The sequence below is a fragment of the Vulpes vulpes genome, chromosome 1 (genome assembly GCF_048418805.1).
Source record: "Vulpes vulpes isolate BD-2025 chromosome 1, VulVul3, whole genome shotgun sequence".
Lineage (NCBI taxonomy): Eukaryota > Metazoa > Chordata > Mammalia > Carnivora > Canidae > Vulpes > Vulpes vulpes.
The window spans coordinates 129,976,046-129,991,544 of NC_132780.1; the positions used below are offsets into that span (position 1 = coordinate 129,976,046).

Below are 15,499 nucleotides of genomic sequence, written 5' to 3' on the forward strand. Positions count from 1 at the left end.
GTTTTCTACCAGTCACTCTGCAAGTCATGCTAAGAGTGTGTGAAGTCTGCAGCTGCTTAGAAATCATTTTTCACTGAAACCACTTTTGTCCATCTCTGAATTCCATTTCATTTACATGTAAAATGCTTTTGCATGAAAGCGTTCTGAAAACCACTGGGCTGGGCTGCTTGTCAGCATTGTGCAATTGAGCAATGAATATGTGGTAGCGTGCAGCTCCTTACTCGGCAAGGTTGACAGGGGTCTTAAACAGCTGGATTTCTAGGGACTATTATTCATTTTAGACAAGCTTAGAGAAGACGAGTATTTAGATTACTTAGGAAAACTCCGAGACAAAAGAGCCAGGAAAATCTGACTTTTATTCCTTAAATACTGTGAAGGAAGATGGGGGAAATGGTCCCCTGATGAGGGAGGGCCAAAGAGCAAACAGCTAGGGATCATCAGTGAAGGCCCGGTGGGCATTAGGGAAGCGCTGGGGGCTGTAGTTGGGGTCTTCCTGCAGTCGCTTCTGTATATCAGCCCGGAGCTAGAGAGAGAGAACAAGCAGGTTGGAGGGGCACGGGCCAGGGCCCTAGGATCCCAGCAAGCACGCGAGGCCATCCCCTAGGAGCTAGCACTTCCCACCAGCCACGCTGTCAGAAGCCGAATACGGCATCACTGAGCCTTCCCAGATGCCACTAGGGGAAAACTTCAAAATATCACGTAGTAGCCCCAGACTGACCAGTTAGTCTCTGAAGAAATCAGAAAAGAGAGGCCCTAGCCCGACCCCTCCCACTACACCATCCCTATTCTGCTTCAAGGTGGGGGCACCTGCTGCCTGTAGCTCTCCTGAACCTCTGGTGCCTCCAGGTCCCGGCTCAGGCTCTCGGGGCTCGTCAGGGGCCGAGCTCCGGCTGCCTTAGCTGCCCGGCTCACGGCCTCTGAGAGAAGCAGCTGGGGGCCCTCACCCTGCATCGTCTGGGGGACAGGGGGTCGGGAGGGAAAAGAGGATCGACGTCAGATCCAGTGCCAACCACCCAGCTCACCCTTTCCAGGAGCCAACCACTGAGTTTCTAAGCTAGTGGAGAGAAGGGAACTAGTTCACGAGTGGTTCTGACGGCAAAAACACCTCCCTAATTTTATCTGGCTCTGACCAAAACACAACACTTGCGCATCCTGGACTCACTCTTCAATACAAGAAGGACAGGGTAAGTGGAGCCATCGGCACTCGGCTAGTCAGTGAGAGGAAGCCGCCTGCGAGGAAGCAGGCCCTCGCCACACAGGGGAGTCAGGCTGTTGAGGGATGACCACACTGCTGGCATATGCTAGCGTGAGGGTGTGCCACAACCACCACGAGCAAATCAAGTCCCAGGAAGGTTTCCTCACCCCATAAGTGATAGGACAAAAGTAGGAAGAAGTCCTTCCAGCTCTAGCTAGTCTGATTCTAACCACCCGGGAGGAACTGGATGAAACGAGATCCTCAGGGAAGAGGCAGACCAACCTTGCGTCTCTTGGCAGGCATACCACTGAGGTAGGCATCGCTCAAGGGAGGCTGCGGCTTCACTTTCCGCTGGCTCTGAATGTCCTGCTGGATAATCGGGACCCACTCCTGTGGAGGGAAAGACGACTAGGAGCTGGCGCCATGTCCAGCTACCCCTGGTGCTCCAGCTCTCCTCCCGACACTTACTGGGGGGACGGCAGCTGCCCAAGGCTCAGTCTCGGCTGCAGCTCCGTCCTGCTCTTCATGGGAGCTGCCGCCGCCGCCCTCAGGTGCAGGAGGGGGCCCTCGAGACATGGCCTCTTCTGCCGTTGTTCCTGGGGCCGGGGAGGCATTCTCCCGCTGCAAGTCGGAGCGGGAAAACATGGGCTTCAGCATCTTCCACCCTCAGCCCTCCCCGCCACCTTATCTGGCCCCTCAACCTCTCCCTGGTACCTGAGGCTCAGGGGAAGTCCTCTCTGATCCCTGAACTTCCATCGGCTCCTCAGGAAGTGGCTAGGAAATCGGACAAAGAAGCAGAAGAGCACAAAAGGCCTTCTCAAGCCTCTCCCGTCCCTGCAAGTCCCCTGACTGCACTGCCCATCCAGGCCCTTACCTGAGGTGGGTCGCCGACCCTGCGGACGTATCTGAGGATGGCATCGGGGCCCACAGGCATGTGCTCCAGAACCACCTGAAGCCTCAGCCCCATCATAGTGGTCAGCCAGCTCACCAGGGACGGGTTCACCCCACGAGACATGCGACGCTGAGGGCAGAAAGCAGCCTTGGAACACAACACCTTCAACCAGCTTTTGAAAAGTATCAAAGGTAAAGGACAGCAATTTGGAGAAGACAAAACAAGAACTGCAGGACAGCAGAGAGAACAAAGGCCCGGGGGCTGCGCGGTTCTTACTATCCGGCCATTGATGACAGCAGCGAGTTCCATCTGCTGGCCCCCCAAGCAGTGCAGGTTGAGGGCCAGGCACTCAAACAGGCCCTGGTTACACAACTCCAACAAACGGGCCCCAAATCCGCTGTCTGTGGACAAGAGGTGGGGATGCTGGCAGCTGGCACCCCGCGCCTCGCACCCCCCGCCCTGTGTGCCTGGCCGCCCTCACCTGTGCAGTGCAGCACATGAGCAGCAATGCTGTTGAACTGCTCCTGGAGAAACTCCAGGTTGGTCCGGATGATGTCCACGCCAGGCTGAACCTGCACCAAAGACTGAAAACCAAGACACACGGAGACCCCCAAATCAGGGAGCCTGGAAGACTACATTCGCTCCAAGGCGGTGGGAGGAACGGCAGCTACCCCGGCCCCCCGGGAGATGAGGAACTCACGAAACTCTCCCGCACGTATTCTTCCAGCCCTGTGATCAATGTGTGGGTCGCCGTCTAAGGGGGAAACAGCAGGAGTTCAGATCCCCCACCCTGGCCTTTGAGACATGCCCTCCCCTCCACCTCCAGTAAGTGCAGGGCTCAAGCTGGACGATCGGCGCTTTAGGTGACAGAGTGGAGTCAAGAAAGAAAGGCTGAAGAGGAACATGTGGCGGCCCCCGGCCTTCATTTACCCGTATGTTACCGGGTGTGGGCTCTTGGCCACCCAGGTAGTGCTGGTGGAAAAAGGACCGCAGCTGGGGCTGGAGCCGCTGCAGTGGCTGGAAATGGCCATGAAGAAGCATCACCACGTCCACCATGGAAAAGTTCTGGCACAAAAGAGAAAGCAGGGCCCCGAAGAATCCTAGGGACAGGGGCCGAAGTCAGCAGTGGCCTTTACCCCCTGCCCTACCTGCGCACCACCAACCCATCGACCTCATCCAGCTCCAGCAACACTCTTTGACAAAGGTCATCAACCTCCCCTCCCTGGAAAAGACCAAGGCACCCTCAATGGCTCACCGAGGGCCCCATCTGCCCCAGGCTCAAAGATGTTACTGGATCCGCTGAGGCGCTGGATGAAAGCAGCGATGCTCTCACTGCTGCCGGCCCGCGCCCCCAGGGAGCCCAGCAGGGAGTTCAGCACACCCTGCACCACGGATGTAAAAAACTCCGGTGAAAGACTCTCAAGACCCAGGCCTCCAGGACTCCCTGTGCCACCAGAAGGGGACCCTGGTGGGGGCACAGTCTGCTGCTCCGGCGCTGGGGGCGGGGGCGGCGGCGGTGGCGGGGGTGGAGGGGCTGTCTGTGCTGCCTGGCAAACAGAGAACACACAACAGAAGACAAGGTGAAAACGGGGACGAGACACCAGAAAGGCACAGGCTGAGAGAAGCCCAACAGGAGAGCCCCACTGTGGTCTTTCCTCCCTGGAACAGAATGAACACATGTGACACAGCAGCAGACTTAGGTGGGGCTCCAGCCCCTCTCCCCCTGAACGCATTAGGTTACAAAGCAGCAATGCCAGGTACTATGCCCTCATAGCCTCAGCTGCTGCTTCTCCCAAATGGGGATAGGTGGGGAATCAGAATCAATGAAGTCCCAGGGCTCCCTCCCATCGACAGGCCACCAGGGGCTGTAGCCCAGCAGCAACATCACAGAAACAAGGCACCAGCACCTGGCTGGGCCAGCAGGCGTGGGGGGGTGGAGCCAAAGAGCAAGCCAGCCACTCACCTGCAGAAAGTCAGTCATGCCCTGTAGAAAGGCGGGGACGCCGGGCATGGCCACGGTGATGGTGGGAGAAGCCATGCCAGGCCCGCCGGCCCCAGGCCCTGCTGGCCCCAGCAAGTTCCCCAGGAGCTGAGAGAACTGCAGGTCGGCAGCCGAAGGCTGAGGGGGAGGAGGCTGGGCAGGCCCCCCGGGAGCAGGGCCAGCTGTGGTAGCGGTATTGGTAGTGCCGGCACTAGCTGAAGCAGTGGCAGGGGCTGGAGGTGGAGCCATTCCTGGGGTCCCCTGAGCTGGAGAGACCAAAAGAGAAAAGCTGAACTCTGTAGAGAAACGAGACACCACAGCATCTCATTCCGGTCTTGTCAGCAGGAAGCAAGGAAAAAGGATCTCTGGAGAAAACTGGGAAGCGCTCGTCAGGAGACTGAGGAGAACCGGCCTCCAGGGTGGTGGACATCCCTTCAGGTTGAGACGGGCCAGAACAAGGACTCACCCACCAGAACAGGCTGCATCAGAAGCTGCCCCACAAGGCCGCTCACCATCTGGGCCAGAGAAGCATTGGTACCTAGCCCGGCGCCCTGCTGGAGGGAGACAGAAATGGCTTTCAGTCCTGCCCTGCCCATTCCCCATGAGGATTCTTTCCCCAGACTCCCCCCAACGAGAGCTCCTCCATCCTTACTCACTAGAGTACCCGAGACGGGGGGCCCCCCAGGATGGGAAGGCCGAGCCTGTGGAGGGGTGGGCCGGGCAATCACCACCCGGGTCGGAGCCGTGGGGAAGCCTGGCACCTGCTGTCCTGTGGGTGGCAGAGGGGAGACCGAAGAGGGCTGAGGGCCGGGCTCTGGCCTGCTAGCCGACAGCACCCGCCACCATGGACCGTGCCCCACCTCCCAAGCTTCCCCTTCCAGGTTATTACCTGCGGCCGCGGAGGCAACAGCTGCCACCATGGCCTGATGAGTGATCTGGTGGGCGACGGCGTGCATGAACTCAGGGGGCAGGGAGGGCAGCTGGATGAGGGTGGAGCCTGGGGGGCGGGTCTGATGTAACCTTGAACCTGGACCCCCTTCAACCCACCCAGTCGGCCCTACCCCTTCTCTACCCAGAGCTCGGCCTGCTCTGATACCCTCACTCTTACCCAGGGTCTGGCCATGACCAGGGGGTCCTAGGGGGCCAGTGGGAGCACTCGGAACTCCACCAGGCTGTGTGCCAGAATCTGGGCAGGGAGACAGAGAGAATGGCCCTGAGGCAGGCGGCGCCAGGGCTTAACCACATCCTCCTGTGACCAGCATCCTGCTGGCCCTTACTGTCCCCATGAGAAAGCCTGCTTTTCCCTCCACCTAGAAGGGAGGAAGCACTCCCTTCGCCACGCAAACAAACCTGCAGGGACAAGCAGTCCCTCCTGCCCTTCCCTGCACATGTGCACTCAAGCTTCTGTCCTGGTTCCTCTGCTCCATCCCCACCCTCGCTCTCTCACATCTCCGTGCCAACCCACCTCCCACATCGTGCTGCTCTTCTCTACCGACAACCAACCCTCATTCACCTTGGATATTCATGTGCATCATGACCACGGGTTCCACGCTCTGGTGGGAAATTCGGATGACCCTTGGGTGACTGGTGGTTGGGGGGGGAGCTGGCCCTGGCGGGGGAGCCCCCTCGGTTGAAGACTCGACAGTGGTAGAAGTGGGAGCCAGGGACGAGGCCTGCCCAGGACCAGGGGGAGCTGTCTCCGCATTGGCAGTTGGGGGGGGGCGAGTCCCATTCCCCGTCATGGTCACAGTGGTTCCCACATTGATCTGGAAGAGACAAAGGCAGGAGGCAGAAATAAGTAAAACAAGAGCTTAACCCAGAGCATCCCGAGGTATACTGCTGCAGTCTCCCCGTTCTCCACCACTTTGTGTTTCCGAGGTCTCTACCCCTTCTCAATTCAAGCCTGACAGCTACTCTGGGTCATTCGCCATCCCTCCAAGGCTCCCTGGACCCACCTGGATGGGAATGGCTGCTTGCTGAAGCACCATGGGGGTAGTGTAGTGAGACATGGGCCGGACCACATGCAGGTGTCGTGGGGGCGCACAGGCCAGATTGCAGCGGAGGTCAGATAGCGCCACGAAAGTGTTACCCAGCAGCCGCAGGCTCTCCCCCACCAAGTTGATCAAGCGCTGGTCTTCTTCTCGGCCCTCTTGCTGTAACCCCCAGGGCCGAGGACAGGAAAGCAACACATATTAGGTTGCAATAAACCTTGACGACAAAAACAGGTAACACCCTTGAAAAGCCCCATACTCTCTATCTCTATACCTTCAGCTATAGCCTTGGAAGCTTCCAGGTAGACCAGTCTCGGCAAATAACTTCTATATCAAATACGCAGAAAGTTCCCTATTACAACAGGCCTTACAGAAAATCAGTACAGCATCATCTACTAATCTCCCTCACTCTACCTAAGCTTCCTGAGTAATTGAATCGAGGAATCAAGAGACAGAAACAGTAGATTTATGCAAAGATCGTCACCTTCCCTATACAAGAAAACACGTCATTTACTCACAAGTCTATAGAACTGTTTTGTTGCAGACAGTATTTTTTTGGAAGAAAGGGTTAGATGTATTTCTGCCTGTTCCATGTGGGACACAACTGGGGGTGAGGGGGTGGGTGGCACTCACGTTATTGTTGTAGTCCGTGGTGGCAGCAGTACCCAGAACCTCGTAGTAGCGCTGCAAGAAGGGCTGAAGGCGACTCTCAAGCCGCTGTAGCTCCTGAAGCACTTCGACATACTCCGCAGGGGAAGGATGGCTGTGGGCAACCCCAAGAGGCAGTGAGCCGAGGCTTTCCTTAGATCCCCAACCTCCAACCTGACAGACTACACCTGCCCTGTCCCCCTGCAGCCTCCCAGACCTCTGGCCTCATCCCTTCTAGCACTAGCAGAACATCTTATCCTTCACCTGCACCCACGGGAAGACAACAAGAAAAATAACTGCGTCTGTCTTTCTTGCCATACAATCCCATCCCTACGATGGCAAGAAACTTAACTCTCAGAAAGGAACATAATCTATGTGAACTCGGGAGAGAACCTTGATCGGGCTCAGGAAACAGCATCTGTATTTCCTCAGCCCAGAGAGAAGAGCTTCTGGCTCAACTGCCAGCCCCAACCTCATTCAGCTGGTCCGGAACTCTCTCTGCCCTGCCATGCTAACCCCACAGGTAAGACTGCCCAGCAATTCTCTTCTTCTATCATACCCTTCCTGGTTCTCACACTTCACTTAGGACTCCCAACCACTCTCCCAGAGGGTCCCTCTAGTTCTCACTTGGGTGCATTTGTCTCTGGGGCAGGTGTTGGGCCCACTGGGGCTGGGCCAGAAGGGGTGAGTTCCGGGCTCTGGGCTGAGGCACGCTCCTCCACTTCTTCTGCCTCCATAGGCTCCCGAGGAGGCACTTCACTCTCAACTGCTTCTGATGTTTGAGAGCTCAAGGCTACTGGCTCCGGGGCCACAGCTGGCGTCTGGGGGGGTGGCTGACTATGCTGTGCTTGGGGTCCCCCTCGACACTGAAGTGGAGAGATTCAGGATACCAGAGGAAGAGGAGACTGCTGCAGATTACTCAGGTCAACACAGAACGAGTGGAGAAGGAACTCTAACTAGGCTCCCTGAAGGCAGGGCTTTGCACTGGTCTGACTCCCTAGCAACCACTGCAAAACTTTTAACAAGACACATAATAAATAGCTGTAATACTTAAGGGTTACTAACAAAATAGAAGAATTATGGTTCTCTAAGCTTCCACAAGAAGAGTAAAAAATGTCACAAGCTACAATCACAATACAAACGAATGGAATTGGGCCAGCTCAGCTCAAATATGCTAATTAAGAAACTATAATTGAGAAAAGATGCCATGAGAGTTATCTGACCAATGCGAAATAAACTTCCCAGATACCAGGCACCCAGAGGATTGGCAGGAACAAGATAGCCCAACAAAGATACTTTTTCACCCCAAAGAGTGAAGACCGAAGAGAAGAGACCAGATTAGGCAGGAAGAATCCAGCTGATATGGCCAGTCATGCCTTCGCCACCAGGTGGACACAAAACCATTAAGAGAGAATGAAGAAACGGACAGACCCTAGCCAGCCTTGCCCACTGACCTCCATCCGGGATAGTAAGGTTTGTATATCCCTGATCATGTGTTGAGCCATCACCAGCCGTACTCGGGGCTCACTCTACGGTAAAAAAAGTACAATCAGGGTACGTCTGAGATGAAGCCATGCACTCTACCACCTACTGAACCAGGGCCAAGTGGGCTCCTCACCAGGTCCACCCCATCTCATGGCCTCCTTCTCCCAGATCCCCTTCCCTGACCCTCCCAGGCCCATGATACCTGAATCGGGGCCTGTTCCATGTTGATGTGAACATCCACAGCAGAGCCGTCACTCTGGGAAAAGGGTAAGGGAAGTTGCTCTGGGAGAAGCCAAATACTAAGGCCCCCACACCTCCAACTCATTCTCTGGAGCCCCACCCTTTTTCTCAAAGACTGAGGCCGTATCAGACCGCAGGACCCTGGAAACCCAATCTAAAGACCAAGACACCTTTCTTATGAGCTCTCTGTTATTACCACAACCAAACCACCCCTCCCCACAAAAACTGTACTATGTGGAACACAAGCTTACAGGAAGGTTAAAGGTTCCAACCATGACATAGCTGTTGGCATTCCGGTCATGAACAGAGGCCCCAGGCCCCCGAGTACCAGGCGGGGGTCCTCCACCATGGGTGGCTGAGGCAGATCCTATCCCAGAAGATGCCCCAGAAGGGAGCGGAGTCTGAGGAGGAGCCCGTTCCACCAGGTGAATAACCTTTCCCCCAACATCTGCAGGAAAAACACACACACACACACACACCAAAGCATTATATAATCAGGTAAGCCCAATGCCTCAACTCATCTCTCTAGACAGCTGCCTCAACAACCTCTGAACTGCCTCCCCCAAACTCTTACTGTATTCCTGGAGCTTCTTATCATCCTGCAGAACTCGTCCCTGATAAATGAGCCGTTGTTTCTCAGAGGGAATACTAACAGAGGCAGCAATGTGCTCTTTAAACTCCTTTACATTCATCTACAAGGAAAAAGAGACAAAAAACTAGCAGCGATTGGAGGAAAGAGAAGTACAGAAGGGGAACAAGTGACTTTTGGGAGTGAGGGGTAAAAACCACTCAACCATAAAATCGCTACCCATTTGTCTTGACTGTGAGGTAATTATCATGCAAAGCCCCAAACTAAGACATTTTAACACCTGTCAAAACAGACAATAAACATGAACAAAGTTCAGATTATGTGCCCAGAGAAAATTATGTGGCTGAGAAACAGAAATACTGAGTGACATATCCTTCTCTCCCCGCTCCCAAAGGAATGTGTCTACAGATACCAATGACCCCTCCCCAAACACAAAATGATACAACTCTGCAATCTCAAAGACAAATGCAATGATAAGGAAGCAGGAGTAGAAAATCAAGAAAGGAAGGTTCAACAGAGCAGAAAGAAAAGAGCAAACACTGTCCTAACTGTAGTAGTGATTCTTGGGAAGCACCAGTTTACAAACATCTAATCACAAAGACCTATATGATTTTTTCTATATATTTTAAAAGCTATGGACCAACCCCTCATGATTTTGTCTTAAAATATCACAGGAATTAATGGCATAACCAGCCATGTCTGTGGCGCTAAAAACAAAAGATTCAAATTATGCCACACACACTAGTGATTCCGCTCAGCAGTGTGTTAGAGTTCTACCTGCATTATAGGCTCTGACTTCTAGCCTTTAAAGACATAAAACAGACCTGACCAATTTTTAAGACTCGAGTTTTGGATCTCTGTTCTGTTTCCCTTCCCAAAGGCAGGAGCCATGTCTGTCCTCTTGGGCTGGGGTTCACTCATGATGCTGGCATATATATATTTCTCCCTCCGTATTTCCCTCTGCACTGAATTCTTTCAAGGTGGGAAAAGGCAGAAGAACAAAATCTGCCTCATTCGACAGAATCCATACCTTCTCCCTCAACAACAAACACCAGAAAATGTCCTATCTAGAACGTGAACAAAGGAACCAATGAAGTAAGATTTAAGGACGAAAAAAATTCGGTTCTCTCAGGATAACAGACCTACAACAGAAAGAGTTAATGGGTGTCTTCCAAAAGTACTGGGGTCTCACCTGGGCCCCCACAATAAATGTCCGAGTCTGAGAGTCCAAGGTCTTCACCAGCACCTCCAGGCTGTCAGGCTCCTCCATACTGGAAGTGGTACTGGTACTATCAGTGGGCTCCATCGCAGATAGATCTCTAAAGAATAGAGGGAGGGAAGCCTGTCGCCCAGAGCTGATTTGACATACCCGGAAGCCTCACCGGCTTGAGTCTCCGCCCTAATACCTGAAGAGTTTCTCCCGCACGAGCCTACACACTCACACCCGCCCCCATTCCCCTTCTGATTCCGAGGCACCAGGAGAGAAACACAAAGGGCAGGCAGGAGATCGACGGCACAGGGAGCTGGAGGACGGGCAGATGGGAGGGGCTCCGCAATGCCAATCACAATAAGGGAGGGCCAGTCAGGCTGGGAAGCCGGCAAAGTAGGAAGCAGGAGACTCGTGTCATCACCAGTCGCGATACGACAAAGGCCCCAAAGGTCGGCAAACCCCGGGGAGCACACGCGAGCGGGGGGAGGGGGGAGTCGCGCCAGATTTTGCGGAGACAGTGGTTTCGCGCACGCGCGCCACGCCACGCCCACCGAACCCGCCTAAATCACGACAGACCCGAAATGACGGACACGCACGGGGGGCCAGATTGGCTAGCTGACTGCCCCCCTCTTCCGCCTGCCCTCGATGCTCCAGTAGAGCGGCGCGACCAACACACACCACACGCACGCACACACATACACACAAACCCCACCGCAACCCACACCACCACCCCGGGCTCCGCCCCCGACTTCCCCACGGTACCGTCACTTCCGGTCTCCCCCAACTTGCCACCGATGGTCACTTCCGTTTCCCCGATAGTATTTGGGGATCGCAAGGCGGTACTTCCGGCTCCCCCCAGGTCCCGAAGTTTTACTTTTGTTGGGAACGATGAGGAAGTTCGCGGCCCCAAACAGTGAGTTCCTTGGGGCCAGACGGGCCGGGGCCGGCCTGGATGGGAGGGAGCCGAACACCCCGAGGAGCCACCGCCACCGTCGCCCGGGGGACCGTACTGCGCCTGCGCGCGTCGCACTACGCATGCGTACACCTTTAGGCACCGCCCAACCCCCCGCTAACGCTGTTCTTGTCTGAGTACGCGCTTGAGCTGTAGGTGGTTGAGGTGGCTACTTTAAATGCCTGAAAATAATTACCAGGTGAGAGACTATGTTTCAAGAGGCTTGGGACAGTTGTGTGCCTCTAGCGGCTTGGCGACTGGGGATTATGCCTCGTGAATCTCTGTTAAAGTCTTGGCCGGCCGAGAATTTGAGGCGGCACTGCGCTGGCCTCCTAAAATTCTGTCTTCAGCGCCTCCGGAAGTCCTCCTTTCTCTAGGCGGTTGGAGGTGGTTCGCGAGCAGCCGGGGCGTGCCGCCGCGTGGTTGGGGCCGACCTCGGCGCTGCGTGGTGGGCGTTTGGCTGGACGCGGGCGCCATGTTCCTCGGTGGCAGCGTGCGGCCGTGGACACGCCATGTTGTGGAGCAACTACGGATTCACTGCTTCTCAGGACTCTCCTCAGAAAGGGCGCCTCCGAGTTTGGGAATTGGAAAGGAGTGGAGTTGGACTGGGCCGAAACACAGGATTCCGGCCCTGGAGCACTGAAGGGGCCACCGAAGGGCTTCCGCAGGCCGGGGTCCCCCGGCGGACTGGGCAGTGCTCACCGCCTGAGCCCCCAACCTCGGCCTCGGGTAGGCCTGCCTGCCTCCCTCCCGGGCCCACGGCCTTTGTGGGGCCTGTCGTTCCTACTCGATTCCCAGTACTGTTTCATAAGAGCCCTAATAAATAATTGTTTAGCGAGCACTTGGTTTGTAACAGGAATATACTCAGGGCTTTGCGTACTGTCCTGTTTAAAAGCCTTTCAATACCGGAGATGGTCATTACATCCATTGTATAGGTGAGTACACTTAGGCAAAACTAAGGCAGAACCGACAAACCCAGGCCTACCAGACCCCGGGTCAAGCACGTCTACTTTACTATCCCAATAAATTACTGTATTTTATATATATTTGCTTCTTACTATAAGAACTGGCAAACATTAAAAAAAAAATGGCAAACATTACTCCCAGATGTTATAATGAGCCCTCATATACCCGTTACCCAAATTTTCTTTTAACTAAATCACAATCCCATAACAAACCCTACCACTCAGAACAAATTGGCAGTCTGTGGTTTATACATAATCTATTAGGAAGCGCCATCTTTCATTGCATTAACTGCCCCACCCCCTTGGCACTATCAAATGACTGCTTCTTGACAACTATTTTCTTGCTATTTGAGAACCTGGAGCCCCCAGAAACTGTAAGTGCCTTTACAAACATTAATTATAGCGAATATTTCCTTCGGATTTAACAATAGGCAGGCCCTTGCCAAGGGCTTTATTAAAGTGCATAATCTCGTTTAATCCTGTGAGATTGACGATTTGGTCATCAATGAAATGAAAATGAAAAAAAAAAAGGCACTGAGATTAATAAAACTGCAAGATCTAATACATAGTGGAGTTAGGGTTTGCACCCACTCTGCCTAATAACCCATATCTTCTAACCCTTACATCATGTAGTCTCTTCTAATGATAAACGTTAAGTGAGTGAACTTTTCTCAGGGCTGTACATACTGTTTCCCCAATTACTTCAGAAAGAAGGCCTCCCATCCACTAGGCCCCAGCACCTGGTTCATACCTGTTTTAAAGAACTTACCAGGCTGTGTACTGCAATGATTTGTTTTGTTTACTCAGCTAGTTTTCTTTTTACTGCTCTCAAGGCCAGGGACTGTCATTCATTTTTATGTCCCTAGGGGTTTAGCTGGCACACAGCTGGGCCTCACAACAGTCTGCTAAGTGAATGAATGAAAGAATCAGTCTGCCTCTTTTCAGTGCTATACAACTGAGCAGATATCCAGCTCGGATACAGGTTGAAGGGCCACAGGCTTCTACCTGGAGGGCTCAGCTCCCATTAATTCATAAGAGACTCTGGACATGCCAGGGTGTATTATGGAGTGATGGCATTTAGAAGAGGGGGAGGAAGGCCTGAACACTGTAAGTAATCTATGATTGGGTTGGAAAACAAGGTTGAAGTTACTCATTAGCAGGTGAAAGGGTCAAGGGTCAAGGCAAGGGGGCTGGAAGCAGAGTGGACTAAGTAACAAGAGGGTGGGGGGAGAGCAGTTAAGGCACCAGCCACTTCACGAAGAGCACCAGCTCCCTGCTACCTGAAGATGTTCCACCAAGTATGGGCAGCTCTGCTCTATCTCTTTGGTATTCTCCTTAACTCCATCTACCAGTGCCCTGAGTACAGTCAACTGACAACTCAGGGAGTGGATGGGAAAGAGGTATGGACTGAGAATGGGGAAAGCTGATGGTGGGAGCTCTGAGGGACTTGAGTGGGTGGCCTTGGATGACCAGAAGCCATGCTGGGAACGAAAGGGAGAAAGGCCGTGAGTATCGTGATAATGAATGCAAGAACAAGTGAAAAAAAAAAACAGTACTGTGGCCATCAATGTGGAAACACAGTAGAATTGGGGGCTGGGTGGTTACTCAGGTTGATTGAGAGGGCTACAAAGGAAAAATTGCTTAATGACTCCATGTCATAACCCACCTCTAGTCAGAACAAAGCAGCTGCCACGCCACTCCTCTAAGTCTTGCTGTCTTAAGAGTAAAGATGAAGAGGTTGAATGGGCCCTGTGGTGGGGACCCACCCTCTTCTGATCCCCTCATTCTCTGCAGTTCCCAGAGCCACACCTGGGCAGGTGGTACTTCATCGCAGGGGCAGCTCCCACCAAGGAGGAGTTGGTGACTTTTGACCCTGTAGACAACATTGTCTTCAGCATGGCTACAGGCTCTGCCCCCATGCAGCTCCAGCTTCGTGCTACCATCCGCATGTGAGTGATGAGGCAGGGCACCAGGGGGTGCAGTCTCTGCCCAAAATATGAGCACCCACCCACCAAGAGCCAGGCTCTTTGGGATATCCACTGTTTTTGGCCCACTAAATTCAACAATTCTCTTAGTTTCCCTCTGAAAAGAGATGAGCCTACCCAACCATCCCTTGGTAGTTTGAAACTTCAGAGAGAAATAAGATGGGATAAATGGAGGCTGGTACTGTGTGGCTGGGAGTCACACTGTGTCACTGTCTTTTGTCTTTGCCACCGCTTCTGCAGGAAAAATGGACACTGTGTGCCCCGGAAATGGATCTACCACTTGACTGAGGGGAGCACAGATCTCAGAACTGAAGGTTGGTGTACTCCAGCCTTTACTCTCCCCATGTCCCTTGGGCTTGCTTGGTTTTGCATCTCTGTCCTCACACTTCCCCCTCAACAGGCCGCCCTGACATGAGGACCATGCTCTTCTCTAGCTCATGCCCCGGTGGAATCATGCTGAAAGAGTCAGGCCACGGTTACCAGCGCTTCCTCCTCTACAGTGAGTGGGGATGCCAGACAGGAAGGGTTGGAGAGAAACACAGGAGGGCGGAAGAGCCTCTCACTCTGGGCCTTATGAAATCATCCCAGGAAGGACTGGGTGCTTCCCCTCACCAGGGCAGTGCTGAGAAGCTGGGACTTTGATGGGCCTGGCCCTGCCCTGCTCTTCCAGATCGCTCACCACACCCTCATGAGACATGCGTGGAGGAGTTCCAGTCCCTGACCTCCTGCCTGGACTTTAAGGCCTTCTTACGGACTCCCAGGAATCAAGGTAAGGGGGTAAAGTCCCACAGAAGAGGACTAGGACTCACCAAGTCTTCTGCAGATGCTGGATGAAAGGGACTCAAGTGATGTCACTGGAGGGCAGGCCAAAGGCTGACATTATTAGAGTGGCTGTGCTGACACCTCCATTTGTGTCATAGGCTGTGATGGCACCAGAGGATGTGGCCAACAGCTGTGATGTCACCTGAGGGAGCCAGGATGGGCTCTGGGCTACTCAAAAGAGAGGTTCCTGAGTTTGTGGTGGATAAAAGGAGCGGGGGGGGGGGGGGGGGTCAGACACAGGGAAAAAGACCTCAGAGACCCCTTCTTTGATGTGGGGAAGAGCAGAAATGCATTCTCCTCTACCCCACCATCACCAACCTTGCTTTTTTCCCTGGAGTTCCTTCCTTTCCATTCTCTTCTTTTCTCCCTCCTCCCACCAGAGGCCTGTGAGCTGTCCAGTAACTGACCTGTGGTTTCATCTGTGCCCCAGATGGATATGGTGAGAGCTACAGTTGTGCTGGGGGAAGGAGAAGCTGGAGACTCCCAACTCCCTTTCAAGAGTAATAAAGATGATTTTTCAGTCCTCATCTCATTTCGGGTTTGT

General features: G+C 53.8%; 2 protein-coding genes across 54 annotated transcripts; one reads left to right on the forward strand and one right to left on the reverse strand.

Annotated features, from left to right (window-relative positions):
* Positions 1 to 337: 337 nt before the first annotated feature.
* Positions 338 to 11,296, reverse strand: BAG6 (BAG cochaperone 6). Of its 50 annotated transcripts, none has more exons than XM_025990415.2 (26): positions 10,994 to 11,262; positions 10,214 to 10,340; positions 9,007 to 9,124; positions 8,684 to 8,880; positions 8,395 to 8,448; positions 8,162 to 8,236; positions 7,335 to 7,573; positions 6,693 to 6,822; positions 6,024 to 6,221; positions 5,582 to 5,834; positions 5,177 to 5,254; positions 4,958 to 5,065; positions 4,725 to 4,837; positions 4,535 to 4,622; positions 4,051 to 4,334; positions 3,343 to 3,634; positions 3,018 to 3,187; positions 2,788 to 2,841; positions 2,569 to 2,671; positions 2,364 to 2,488; positions 2,070 to 2,216; positions 1,910 to 1,969; positions 1,664 to 1,816; positions 1,478 to 1,585; positions 808 to 954; positions 338 to 523 (listed from the first exon to the last, which is right to left on the reverse strand). In XM_025990415.2, the coding sequence occupies exons 2-26, from the start codon at positions 10,325 to 10,327 to the stop codon at positions 428 to 430; spliced, it is 3,504 nt and encodes a 1,167-aa protein (XP_025846200.1). In that variant the 5' UTR covers positions 10,328 to 10,340; positions 10,994 to 11,262; the 3' UTR covers positions 338 to 427. The 50 variants fall into 50 exon arrangements, with proteins under 50 accessions (XP_025846200.1, XP_025846205.1, XP_025846202.1 ...); XM_025990420.2 differs by having other exon boundaries at positions 4,535 to 4,619; positions 10,994 to 11,250; XM_025990417.2 differs by having other exon boundaries at positions 10,808 to 10,997.
* APOM (apolipoprotein M) lies at positions 10,576 to 15,482 on the forward strand. 4 transcript variants are annotated; one of them, XM_025990438.2, is made up of 6 exons: positions 10,576 to 10,680; positions 13,943 to 14,097; positions 14,374 to 14,447; positions 14,534 to 14,632; positions 14,804 to 14,902; positions 15,336 to 15,482. In XM_025990438.2, the coding sequence occupies exons 2-6, from the start codon at positions 14,045 to 14,047 to the stop codon at positions 15,359 to 15,361; spliced, it is 351 nt and encodes a 116-aa protein (XP_025846223.1). In that variant the 5' UTR covers positions 10,576 to 10,680; positions 13,943 to 14,044; the 3' UTR covers positions 15,362 to 15,482. The 4 variants fall into 4 exon arrangements, with proteins under 4 accessions (XP_025846223.1, XP_025846220.1, XP_025846222.1 ...); XM_025990435.2 differs by lacking the exon at positions 10,576 to 10,680 and adding an exon at positions 11,742 to 12,118; XM_025990437.2 differs by lacking the exon at positions 10,576 to 10,680 and adding an exon at positions 11,742 to 11,912.
* The last annotated feature ends 17 nt before the right edge of the window (positions 15,483 to 15,499 follow it).